Raw genomic sequence first — 13,791 nt, forward strand, 5'->3', positions numbered from 1 at the left:
CTTAGCTGCCAATCATATCCCAAGCTTAGCAGTTTCGCTGGTAAGGAATTCAATTCTGAAAAGAAAACAACTGAAGAAAAATGCAGTGCAAATATAAATCCAGAGGAACAGCAGACAAGGTTCAAAATAATTCCCATAATACTCTATGTATGTAATGTCCATATATACACAAATATACAAACAGGCTTACAATTCTGACATTGCCTTGGAAAAGTCTATTTCCATGAAATAACTCTGCCATTTTTTAAATAAAAACCACAGCATTTAATGAGTAAAATGCAACAGAATGAACAAATGTTTTATTGGCATGTTCATTGTTGTAAACAGCATCTGGCATGAAAAAGTTTACCAAAATTTTTTGATTGTTATAAATTAGGTGTTTTTTCAAAAACTAAGGAGAATTGTTCTCTATTGATCTTTATGGACCAAAGCAAAAAATTGCTGTTCCTAGGCTTTGCAGTGAAATCATGTTGACTGCATAAGTCTTTGCACCACAAACTGAACTACCAAGTTTATATGTTGAGGTGTTAGAGGTTGCCCACATATTTGACTACGAATAGCTATTGAATCAACTCCAGGAAAAAATAAAATGACTTTCAGCAGGTGGAGAAGATGTGAACTTGTAATAGTCTCAAAAACAAAAATGTACAAAAAAGTAGCTAAACAAAACAAAAAACTTCATTAACAAGGGGAATACAACCCTAAAGTACCCAGCATTGTCAAACAAAAAGAATACAAATTTAAATAGGCAACTACACTTTCAAATGTACACAATGAATGCTGATATGTGAAAAGAAATACCATGGTAAATAGCTGAACTGCAGTTCTGTTAAATGGCTAGGGCAAATTTTATTTACGCATTGGATGCAATATAATAGAGCTGCTCATTGGCTTCTGTAACCTGTTAAAAACCAAGTTTACCTTTCAACAGCATTTCTGCAAAAATGAAGTAACCCCTGGCTGGCAGCTTTCTACAGACCTCTCAGACCACCTGTTTTATGGGAAAACATTCTCAAGACTTAGACTTGTAGCACTTCCATTACATTCCATTACTTCCATTACATTTTAACCCTTTTTTGCTGCTTTTCCATAACCAATGTGTTAACATTTACTTCAGACTGTCTGATGAGGTAACGTGTGTATCAGTGAAACAAACAAAAGGATTCTTTCATGGCCTTTGCACAGCTTTTATTATTAAGCTATGAGTATCCTGTTTGAGGCTAGTTTTACTAGCTACTATGTGCACACTGTCCTCAAAAATTTCCACTCATTCCCCTCCCCACCCACTTTTTAGTTCTAATCTTTTATTTGCACATCCCTTTTAGCTTTACAGTACATTTGACTATAGTGCACAACATGATTCCAAGTCAAACAGTGACCCAACGGGGCACTGCGCTTCTGATTGGTAACACAGCCCAATCAGTGCTGGTGTCAGCGCTTTACACCTAATGAGTGTCCTGCCGTAATGGCACTACACAGTAGTAGTGAACCTTCTTATTTTAGACAAAAAATTCCCCAGGGAAAATGCTATAGCGAGTATCAGTCTTGAGTCAAATCTTTATTTGGTGCTCCATCCAGATATATTTTTAGTGCTTTCTCTTTACGAGGAGAGTAGGTTACGCGGTGTCCAGTTTTCTGGAGCCTGCTGCTTTCTTTTTTCATCAGTTCATTTCTCTGTTCATCTGTTAATTCCATTAATTCTTCAGTTTTATCCCTAAAAATAAAAACACATGTTAAAAGCTATGTTAAATTTAATACAATGACAATTAGATTTCTGTATTTTCTCTCCTATTAGAGCAGCCTAGTAAAGTAACAAAACTAAGCATAATATTCCATGCAAATACTTTTCCTCTTCTCCATTGACTAACATTAATCCAAAACTGCTTTTCAAACAGCAACATTCAGTATTTTAATAGACAGCAGACTCAACAGAAAGCAGCAAGAAACAAGACTTTATTCAATCTAACTGATCACTCCTGTTCTTTGTAAACAGCTACGATTGACTGTTCTTTATCCTGCCACAGCCCCAACAGCTAGAAGAAGCATGTCAGCCAGCCATTACTAGAAACTACCAGCTATTCTCCCAAACAATTTCCTTCATTAATGCCAGTATGTTATCAACCAGCGTTTCCTCAAATTTACGAGAAGTACTGTAGAAGGAACATGTTAATTACGTTCCACCCCCCAGTCTCCAAATACAAATCCAAATACACACAAGCATAGCAACTATTTTTTGTATTCTGTATTATTTTCAATGATTTCAGAGAAAGAAGTGAGTAAAAGGGAACAGTGTTTGTTTTCTTAAAATAGTTAATATCTAGTTTTGCAGGAAATTGAGATGCATACATATTCTGGTTCAATGTTTTCAACCATCTACCACAAGCATTTTTCCTTCAAGAAAAAGGAAGAATATTTTTAAGCTTCTATTGATTATATCACCCCTCAAATCTTAAACAGATTTTTTGCATTACTATACTGTAATAAAATACATACCTATAAAATATTACTGCACCATCATCACAAATGTACAGAGGCCAGACATTCAATGTTGATACTTTAGGATTCCAGTCCAAATCCTGGTGGATCTCTAGTATGGAAATGTCACATGGAAACGTTCCTCTACCCTGAGAAGAAGCAATTATTTACTGAGTAAAATATACAGTCACACATTCATGCCAATAAAATGTAAAATAAATAAATAAATAAATACTTACCTTTGCAAACTCTATATTTTCCAAGGGTATTCCACTTACTTCACTCAGCTGTGAAGTGGAAAAAAATGATTGATTTATTATTCCAAAACAGTGTTAGCCACATCTACATAAAGTCAATAGACCTGCCAAATCCAGAAGTAGGTATTTTTCAAATTACAATGTCACACAAGTGACACTTGCTGTGACAGAGTTTCATCAAGTTTGTCTCTTTATAGGGAGGTGACAAAAATTAAAATAGAAACAATAACATCCAAGTTCCAAGATACAGAGTGACCAGCTGCCTCACTTTAAACCTCTAGGTCCAGGAGTCTTTGTCAGTTTCCCTGTATCCAATGAAAGCTACTATGATCAAGTGGACCTGAGAGCAAGTGAATTCAAAATTTGTACACCTAAATTCCATCTACATACACCTGCACTTCCTACCATGATACCCACTCACCCCTTACCCAACAAGCACCTTTAACTGCTCTCCTCCCTTGCAATTGTCCCTTGCATGCATCTCCCAGTGCACAAGGTGCATCATCCCTCCTGTCTCCTCCTCCTACTGCCTACTACCCTTCACAGGATCACACAGCTCTGCCTCGAGTGGCTGCAGTGATGTCCCCTTTGCTGAGCAGTTGCATGGTGCACACAGGCTCACTGTCTGGCCCTTAACTCAAGTGCAGGCCGCAGTCTTGTGCCCATGGCAATGCACACACTAAATTAGATAGATTTTTATCCTTGGCTTCTTAGTCCCCCAAAATTTGGAGATCTCCTTTCTAAGATTCTTGCCTCCATAAACTGCTGTCAAAACAGGTGTGTTCGTTCTCATCATTAAATCAATGAAAAAAGACTAACAGCCAGTAAAATTTTCCAACTCCCCTTTCCTTAGGAAACTAGGCTAAATAAAAAAAATACTAACAAAACCTAGAAAAATTCCTGAAACACATTAGCCTTACTCTACTAACGCAATTTGGCTGAATGGAGAGAGCTGACTGAACATCTGTTACCACAGACGTGTCAAATTGAAATTACTGATGTGAGCAAAAGTTAGCAGCATTCCTTCCAAGAGGCTTTAAAGTTGCTCCCTGCAAGAAAGGAAAAGCCAGCTCTCACTTCTGCTAAAAATGAAGACACAAGCTGAATGATGTTCCTTTTCCCAGCATATATACAAACCCCTATCTTATAAATGATGAATAGGATTTCTGCTGTCATCACCATCCACAGTGGGTTTCTTTCATCTTGGTATCACTACATATAAACAAACATTTCTAAGAAGCCTGCAACAAACTAGACTAATAAAAATTCTCAATGAGATACTCTGTGAGCATAGCACATCTGCTTGCCTATTAGAAGGTTCTGATCTTAAGAGAAAAAAGCATACTAAACCCATATTTATTTCTAATTCAAATACAGTTCAATTTACCTGCTACAATTACACTGTCCCTGAACAGCAGCTCAAATTCAAATATGATGAGGCACAAAGGTTTAGTATTTTGGAATAATTTTGGAATAGCTTGAAAAAAACAGGATGACAATAGCTTAATTTTTCTTTCATGTGTTTTTCACGGATGAGACAGAGGTTGAGTTCAATATTATGCTTCCCGAAGTTCAAGGTATGACTTTTTTTGCATGCATTCACCTGAATACTCTGACAACTGCCCATTACATGAAACTAAGTAGTAAAGGTGCTGATTCATATATTTTTGGTGATAGAAATGGACATATTCTCAGTTCCTGCAAAAAAAAAATACAATCACCAAGGAACAAGTTTATGTAGCTACAATACTTCTGTGCTTCCCAACAGAAGACATCAAAAAGGCTTTCAGGAATCACAAGAAACTTGCATCGTGTTATATGTTTTACCTTCTCTTTTAATTCCTCAACACTGCTGCTTTCTAGCACGACTTCCTGGAAACAATCTAGTTTCATCTCTGATGGTCTCCATCGTCTTGATAAAACTGCAAGCTGTGACATGGATTTCATCTTTTCTACTCCTAAGAAAGAGAAAGAAATTTATTATATTAACGTCACAAAATAGCTTATTTAAAATTAGGGGTTTTCCATAGTATAAGCATACTCAAATATGGAAGATTGCACTACATATACACATATGAACTGTCTATTAAATATTAAGTAACCCAGCCAAGTATGTTGAAAGATGTTGAAAGAAGCCTACCAAAAAAGAGGTGGGAGAGAACTGGGAGGAAGGACCAGGAATTCTTTATACTCTTCATTGTTATCTCCTCATTTCAAAGAATTTTTCATAGGCAACATCTCTTGTGAGTAATGCCATTTATTCCTCTTCAGGATGCACTCTTCTATCGCACCCACCTTTGTTACACAGAAAATAGCTAACCATCCAACCAGAGGCTGACCTCCAGACCTTGCATTTGCATTACTTTCCTCTGAAATCTGGTATTTATTCAAGTGCTTCACTTTCTTTACCAAAATAAAGCTTTCCACATTTCACTTCTAGATTATACAAATTACAGAATACAGTGGGATACTGCTGAATTTTCTACAACTAGATCAAAGTAGCATGCTTTTTGGAAAGCCTTAGTTACACAAAATATTACAGAATACTTGGAAGCCCTGTAGTCTATAAAATAGTATTAACTATAATATTCTGTGAACTAGGCGAGCTGCACTAGGCTAAGAAGTAGTTACCTCAAGACCCAACTCACCACACAAACAGCAGAACAATTAACCTAAAACTAATAAAAAAATTTAAACTGAAATTTTAATTCAGGTGTGAGCTGATAGATATTTCCCTAGGAATAATCTACAGGACAGCTGAACCTCCCACGTTCATTTCAATTTCTTATACTTGTTTTGACACAATTTTCTTAAAGATGTAGAATACCATGACTGACTACAGCTGTCCAAAAGAGCTTACGGCACTGGAATAACAGTTCTATTAGACTTCCTTAAGGCAGGTATGCTTGTGAAAGTTTCTGAGCAAATGGAATTCACATTCCACATCTATTCATCAACAGACATGTAAAAGGGAAAACAGGTTGGCCTATCTTTTTCCCCTTAAATTACGCTTTTGCATACAGAATCCAAAATTTAAGGGTATATACAAAGGTAACTTAAATGCTGTATTTTTAGTAATATTTAAGCAAATGTTTTAAAAAAATCTGCTAAAATCTAAGTCCATAATTATTCTGATGAGTGAGGTCTATTCAAAAAGTTAGCATTTTAGAACAAAAAACGTGTTTTTTTTCCACTTCTGTCTGGAAACTAAATTACTGAACAATTGTGCTGCCTTATAGAAGTTATATATGTACACGCACACGTATTTACAAATGTCACCAATACCAGTTCAAAAATTAAATACAAATAAAAGCATAAGGTATAGGCAGACATACTGCTACTTTTAAGTACAATGAAAACACAAAACTGCATACTGTGTTATAGTATGTCCACAAGTTTCCAAACAACTACATAAAATAATGCTGTTAGACCTTTAGTATATCACAGCCACAGGAAAACTACACTTGCACAGTCTCCCACAACTTCATGCAAAGCTTTTATTTTGAATTCTTTTGCTTCTTCTCTTTTTTTTCCTAATGAAATGCTATTACAATTTCAGTGTTATTAGACTTAAAAATATAGAGAAAGGGAAGCATATTTTCCAATATTCTCTAAATAAAAAAAATCTCTAACATGATCTTTACTTTTCTCTTCATGGTATATCATTATTACCATCAAGTATTTCTAGGAAGACCTCCCAATTGCTTGAAATATTGATATCTTCTTCATAGATATGATAATCCAGAAACACAGTGCCTGGGTTCTTCCAGGTTTTCTTTCGTAGACGAAACCTGCAAATAAATGAAGGAGAAAACAGTAAACTTTTATCTTCTCATAACCGCTTAGCAGTGCCACAGAATTAAAAATTGAATTTTTTTTATTTTTTTTTTGACAGAACTGAAATACAACTCATTCATACAGAGTATGGGCTAGGTTTATCAGGTATGATTTTAACATTCTGAAATAATCCTGACAGCAAGGTATCACCATTGGCTGGTAGTGCTGCATCAACCAAAGAAAACAAGCCTGTGTATGCTTGTTCAGTGCAAGAAATATAAAAGGACCACCTGGAAGAAGATAACAGTTTCTCATACAGTATATGCAGAATATTCCCAAAGGCTTCCAACAGTTATCCCTGCCTTTTTTTTTTTTTTTGATGTGATTGTGGAAGAAGTGGAGAGGAGGAGGATAAGAGCACTGGTATCTGGTTTATACACTTAGTTCTACTGCATCAATACAGTCAGAAGATAAAATAAATAAGCTTTGAATATTGGTAAATAATGACATGAACAACTAAAATGAGATTAAACAAAGTAAAAAATTAATTGTAATGGTTTTCCTGCACAGAAGTGGTCAAATTTTGTCATGTGCCCTATAATTATAGGGCATTAGACAACATAACCCTAGCATGGCAGACAAAAATCCTTTAGCCAAGTCATGGCGCGGTAAGGAGAAATACCTGGTCCACATCTAGGTTTCTATTTGTTATCTCAGCAGGAAAGGACCACTTTGTCATCCAGGGTTTCACTGCAGCCTGACTTCAGGTATATGTTAAGGCCCCACCCGCTTGCTTACCAGATCCTACTGTTTTTACAAGTTTTTCTTAATTCCAATTAATACACCGTGTCAGGTAATCCGCAGTATATGCCACGTAATTTGAAATTGACAGCAAGGAGTATGTGGAATCAAGACCTCAAAATGAGTTCAGCCTTGATAAGATAACTGATACCCTTTATGGATAAAGGAGTGGAAAGATGGTACTGGATAAGTACTGTAATCAAACCCTACGATAATGCACTAGACAGTTTTGCTGCAGTGATTTACACTGGACCTGCATCTGGAGTCATGAATGCTTTTTTGTGAACTGATTTACTTATTGCTATTCTTTCTGAAGAAAATCATTCTTACAGAGAACAGAACAACTCAGATCTAAACCTGTAATTAAGTTGTACACAGGCATTTCTACATCGATATTATTCCCTCTATAATTCTACATGAGATGAAAGCCAGAAATTGCTAAATTGATGCTTGCAATTCACAAATCCAAATATGAAACTAACTTATTTCTGCTCCATTCCTAATCTCCTCTCTCTCACAGGAGAGGAAATAGACTTTAAAGTTGTATTTAATCAATTAACTTCAACCCTGACTGCAGTCTCTTTACCTGTCAATCGTTAAGTCCAGGCCACACTGTTCTCGAAGCTGAGGAAGCAGCTCCTCTTTTGACTGTCGGACAGTCATTCCTTTAGCAAAAACCGCATCTAGAAGAAACTTGCATGGCTGTAAACAAATAGAAAATGATTAAAGAATTTATTAGAAGGGGAAAAAAATATGTAAATTTGCCTTCTGATCATGTTTTGAGACCAGTCCCATTTACCTAGCTAAATGATCATTACAATGCCTTTTTGTAAACAAGGTAGTCTGATTAGAATTAGTATTAAAATTGGGATCAAATTGAGTATAAACCATGTTTTGACAGTCAAAATCTGAATGCAAGCCACTGCAGAAATAGTGTCTGGTCTCTGAATTACTAATTGCTACTATTATATTAACGTTTTAAACAATTTGAAAAGAGCTTTTAAAATTTCAAATAAGCTTTTAAAATAAACTACACAGTAATAAATATGCCACTTTCTTGAGTTTCATTGGTAATAGAGACCAGAACACCATGATTAGAAATAATTTTTAAATTATTCTTATTGCCTGCTATTACCAGTACAGCTTCAGCCTCTTATGATTTATTAATATATAATTTTCAGTTTTATCCAAAATGTAAAATCAGAATTTAAGGGCACAATAAGTAAACTTTTAAAGACTGCATTCTGTATAGTAAAGTCAACTTCTATACTTTTCATGTCCCAAAAGATGCTACAAGCAAGCGAGCTGCATTATGGCAAGAGACGCAATATTGTTTCCAGCACTCCTTCAGGATTGTCTTATGCAGAAACTAGTAGTATCTAGCTAACCTACCCAATAAGCATTGCCTGCCCACCATGATTGTAACAAGTTATATTTGTACTTTATTATTGAAAACTGCAAAAATAAACAAAGACAGTTTTTTATTCGGAAAGAATAACACATGATTTTCATAAGTTTAATGAAAAAGTTATTTTCATTTGTCCTCTATATACATTGTAGAAACAAAAACATCTGAAAAGTATACTATAGATCACATTCCAGCTGCATACATTGAGTAACATGAACAAAAATAGCCTCTAATTCCCTTACTTAATCAAGAAAAAATTACAGTAAAGTACAGAGAAAAGAGGGTTCTTTTTTTTCTCTTCAAGATTTCAGAGAAAATCTTGGCTAAGGCACTTAATAAAACTTTCATGAATCGCTATTCATCTTGAAACAATCAACGCCTTACCTCTGGTTCATTTACCAAAAGCTGATAGACTTTGACTCTGTATTCACCTTTCTTAAGGGCTCTTCCAAGTCTAATAGTTATCTATAAAGAGGAAGGAGTATCTGTTAGTAACTACCAACAAAATTACATTTTGTATCGCTATCAAGACAAACGTAGTGATTTAACCTATAAAGTAATTAAAAGTTGTAAATTAAGTTCTTTAATTTGGAATATTGTACCGATATATTTTTAATCATTCAAAATAACTTCTGAATAACCTTATTGTCATCAGAAAACGATGAAAGGGTCTCATTGAGCCGAACACTCTCAAACTCTTGATTGCTGGCATAGACTCTAAAGACTTTGAAGTGAGAGGATGGTACTCCAACAAAGGGCTCCAAATGTTGCTTGAAGGCAGACAGTGTAATTCTTTTATCAACATGTACCATCAACCCTAAGTAAAAATGAAGATGAAAATGGCGTAAAACACTGAGATACAAAAAAATGCATTCTAGAACATGACTTCCATATATTCAGTCATTACTTGCAGCAAAACAGTACAGAGAAGTTGAAATTCTAGTTAATGGCCACATTTACATTTCATCTGATGAAGGTTTTACTGTAACCCTTACAAGCTTTGCTGTATTTCACATGGGCTGATAGTCTTGAAAGGACTAAGCAGTCCCAAAACTGCCCTGTTTTGCAATCGGTGGAGTACTGAATGAAGAATACATTACTTTGCTTCACTAAGACTACAGAGTCAATCACACTGAGCATTTGCAGATAATTCCCTACAGGCTTCCACTGGCTTGAGAGAGAGACAGAATCAGCACATCTAACTCAGCACATCTGAGATAGGGATGGCTAGGCACAAGCCATAAATTCTTCTCTTGTTTTCAGGATTAAAAAGTTTGGTTCTCTCTGTTCTGGAAGGCCACATGGTACCACAAGGGAAGCTCAAGTTTACATTAAGGAAGTTCTTCACTGAGCGATTTTTTATTAACGTATGGAAAAAACATTCTGGTTATGTGAAATTTTGAAACAAAGTAAGTGATTTATCTTCAGAAAATGTGTTTCTTAATATTTGCAATATAGACTTCACCACAAACTACACTATGATCATTGGGAATTAGAAATACAGTATGACATAGCTTGCTACATGAACAATTAACTAAATTATAAACCTGTTCATATTTAAGTAGCTCAAGATTAGCCACAAAGAAAAGTCCTTCCATCAGACATTTTGTTCAAACTCTTTAAGTAGTTGCTATCAAATCTCTCTCAATGTGACTTGAAAAATGAAAATGTTTCTTTACAAAGAAAATAACAAAAACATTCCTTATGTATTGTTACATCAGGATTTCTGGATCGAGAAGAAAACCTTTGCCTTTCAAAATATTTATCTTGTATCCTGTTGTTCTTTAATTATTCTTATGTTAATTATAAATCATACATAGCTACTGAGCACTGTTTTAAAATTTTATCTTTTTAATGAAAATTAAAGTACTTAGGGTCTTACACTGAACTTATACTATCACTGTCACAATTTGCCATAGGCTTCATTGTACCTACTGTGGCTCAATCAATGTAAAAGCAACAGTCTAGTGAATTATATGATCAATATCAAGTGTATCTGTATCGATTATATTTGAATTCTCAGTTTTGAGTTTTCAGTTTTTTAAATCTAAACGTTAACAGAATTACTGCTCTGTGAACCACAGCAATTAACTTGATTCTGGAACAGGTAAATCATCCCCAGAAAATGCAATTATTTTTCCTCTCACTAGAAGACAACTTAGCTTGTTCTTCAGAAGATACCTTCCATATAAGGAAACAGATGTATCTTAGATAGATGCAACTTCAATTCTTAAGAACAAAAAGACATGCAGTTTAAGTACAAATCACTGACTGAAAGACGAAAATTAAGCTAGGTTTTAACTGACCATGACACATTTCATCCTCGCACTTTCATTAAAGTTAATTTTACATACAAAAATCAAACTTTTCAAAGCTTTCATTACTTTTTAACAGAGCATATGAATTAAAGTAATCTAGACTTTACTATCATTTAAGGCACTTAATAATAAAAAATACATACATTTTTGCCCTTCTCCTGAACCTTCATCTGCAGTGTAGGGTTCTGACTTAAAGTACATATATTGTGCTTCTCCTCTACTCTTGCCACTTTCATCGTATTCACTGTCTGTTCCGGAATCTTCTTCTGCTGTGTCCCATGTTTCTTTCTTCCCCTGATTTGCTTTTGATCTCCTACTACTTGTGATACTATGAGAATCAAGTCCATTAGCCAAGGGAATTGGTGCATTGTCCACATTGCATAAAGTATCACTACTATGACTAGAGCTAAGGATATCACTGTCTACTGAACTTGTACTCCTATCATTATTTACATCCGAATCTGACCGTTCCTCAGACTGGAGATTTTCTGGATCAGAAATCTGAATTTGGTTTTCAAGTTCTCTGTTTTCTGCTGATGAGTCTATTTCATTTGAAGGTGATTCAATATTTTCAAAATCACTGGCTTCTGTGCTTTTGCTGCTGTCTCCATTATCACCCTCCTGCTGCTGCTGCAGGGACAAACTTTTAAGCTTTTCAGTGCTTTCTTCCAGAATCGCTTCTACAGATTTCATGTTGCCTACAGGTCCTTTTACTCTTTCAGAGGCTTCATCCAAGTTGCCTGAATCTCCACTAGGCTTCTGATAAACTGATCGTCTAAACTGAGATCCAGGAGACTGCTCTGGTAATGAAACATATAGTCTGATTGTATTTGCATGACGATCCAAAAGTTTCCATAAATGAGAATCTGTATATGCCACATGATGATCTAATGACTCCGAGCTTTCAATAAATACCTGAACATAAAATAGCAGTGTTTTTATCATGTAGTACTACATTAAAAGCTACAAAAGCAAACAGATAGGATTGAGCGCACATTAGAAATAATGTCAACAAGCAACATCATCTTTTAGCAACCATTTTAAAATAGATTTTTAGAGACAGAAACTAAGAAGTCCATAGCTTAAGTTTTCCTTACTTTCATGGTCACATTAAGATTGGAGTGACTTGTAACCAAACTAACCAGCTGCAATAAGCACTATTTGGAAACTGAAGCTTTATGTTTAGAAGTGTACTCGGGTATCACTTCAATGTACACACTTCATTTGTACAGTAACACTAATTACAATAGTAGTGACACCAACAACTACAGATAGTCTTTATTTTTCTAGTATAGCATCATAAAAAAGAAATATTTAAATGCATACATGGGTAAACAACAAGGCAATTTAGAAAACAAGTGATCAAATTTCTCTTTTTCCTTTCCAAAGACCACCATGGGAAATGAAAAGTTTTGTACTAACTGACTAACAAGTCAATGACACTGTTTTGCTGAATTATAAACTAAGGCCTTCACTAATTTTTGCTCATCCAGGATACTGTGATCTTCAGCCTTAATTTCAAACCCAAATGATATTCAAAACTGCTAGATGTGCTATTGCTACTATAGTGAAGAGACCAACACTACAGATGGCATTTAATTACAAATATTATTTAAGCACTAAGTTACTCTTTTTCTGAATGCAACCCCTCAATACGCTGTAACTTTTGGTTAGCCCTGAAGTTGTCTGGCAGTTGGACTAGATCTTGAAGGTCCCTTCCACCTGAAGGATTCTATTATACAACTATAATCGGAAGCGTTTACTCAACATGTTTTTAGAAAGTATAGATTTGGCTAGGGGGATTTACACAGTAAAAGTTACTGAATTTAAGATGAAGACCCACCAAAAACTTGCTCTTAGCTTTGAAATTTGCCTATTAAAAATTAACTCTGAGAGCAGGCATAGCTGTTGAGAATGTTTAAAACCAATTTGGGTTTCATAGTTATATGCCAACCCTTTTGCCCTAAGAGTTGACTTTTAAATCTCCATTGTAAAGTTTTTAGCCATCACTTTAGCCACAGAGTATCACACAGATTTCTGATTTTGCACATGTGCTACCTTGTTATGTACACTAGGTTTTATATACAGCCTACAGAATTCATTGGCATCACAGTATTTGCTAGTTATCAAAAAAATACAGTACTTTGTACTTCAGAGGAAAGTAAAAAAAACTTTTCCTATAAACTCCGTACAGACATTCCTACCTGTTACAACACAACAGTGAAGTCTATAAATACATGAACAGTTCAAAAACTGGAGCACCTACCTTGTTGCTTCTAAAAAAGCCTTCAGCTTTCAGCGTTTTGCTGGAAACATTCAGAAGACGCAAGTCATTGTAGCAACGTTCTAATACTACCCGCATTGTTTCAGCAGGCAGGTGTGTAGCCTAAAATAAGACATTCAGTGTAAGGTAATGTGCATTATTATATGTGTTCCAGTATTTGAAGATTAATCATATGGAAAGGAGAAGGTTTGTTCATTGACTTAAGACTTGTAAAGACCAGGAAGGGGTGTGTGTGTGGGGGGTGGAAATACATCCCAACATCCTGAACCTGTTCAGTCCCAGTTCCTTTCCTCCATCCTTTGACACACAGTGTTAGTTTTTCCATAAAATCAGAGGACTAAAATGGCTCAACAGAGAACTGGCATAATGTGAGAGACTAGTAATAAAAGGAAGCAGTCCCATTCTTTAGGGTATAAACCCAGTTTTGTGCACTGTTCACTTAACACTTAGCCAGCTTGAATTCAAAGACAG

At 35.3% G+C, this 13,791-nt stretch overlaps 1 protein-coding gene across 6 annotated transcripts in view; it reads right to left on the bottom strand.

Annotated features, from left to right (window-relative positions):
• Nucleotides 1–263: 263 nt before the first annotated feature.
• Nucleotides 264–13,791, bottom strand: part of USP47 (ubiquitin specific peptidase 47) — a 51,627-nt gene continuing 38,099 nt past the window's right edge. For 5 of the 6 annotated variants that reach the window (XM_083839920.1, XM_083839922.1, XM_083839925.1 and 2 more), the window contains 10 exons: nucleotides 13,303–13,422; nucleotides 11,180–11,951; nucleotides 9,360–9,535; nucleotides 9,103–9,183; nucleotides 7,897–8,012; nucleotides 6,405–6,523; nucleotides 4,560–4,690; nucleotides 2,715–2,762; nucleotides 2,494–2,624; nucleotides 264–1,714 (listed from right to left, as the gene is read on the bottom strand). In XM_083839920.1, coding sequence (XP_083696046.1) covers nucleotides 1,540–1,714; nucleotides 2,494–2,624; nucleotides 2,715–2,762; nucleotides 4,560–4,690; nucleotides 6,405–6,523; nucleotides 7,897–8,012; nucleotides 9,103–9,183; nucleotides 9,360–9,535; nucleotides 11,180–11,951; nucleotides 13,303–13,422 — 1,869 coding nt within the window. In that variant the 3' untranslated portion in view covers nucleotides 264–1,539. Of the gene's footprint in view, nucleotides 1,715–2,493; nucleotides 2,625–2,714; nucleotides 2,763–2,783; nucleotides 4,431–4,559; nucleotides 4,691–6,404; nucleotides 6,524–7,896; nucleotides 8,013–9,102; nucleotides 9,184–9,359; nucleotides 9,536–11,179; nucleotides 11,952–13,302; nucleotides 13,423–13,791 lie in introns of those variants that run through there. The other variant, XM_083839924.1, reaches the window with a different exon arrangement.

Source organism: Anser anser (genome assembly GCF_964211835.1).
Source record: "Anser anser genome assembly, chromosome: 5".
Lineage (NCBI taxonomy): Eukaryota > Metazoa > Chordata > Aves > Anseriformes > Anatidae > Anser > Anser anser.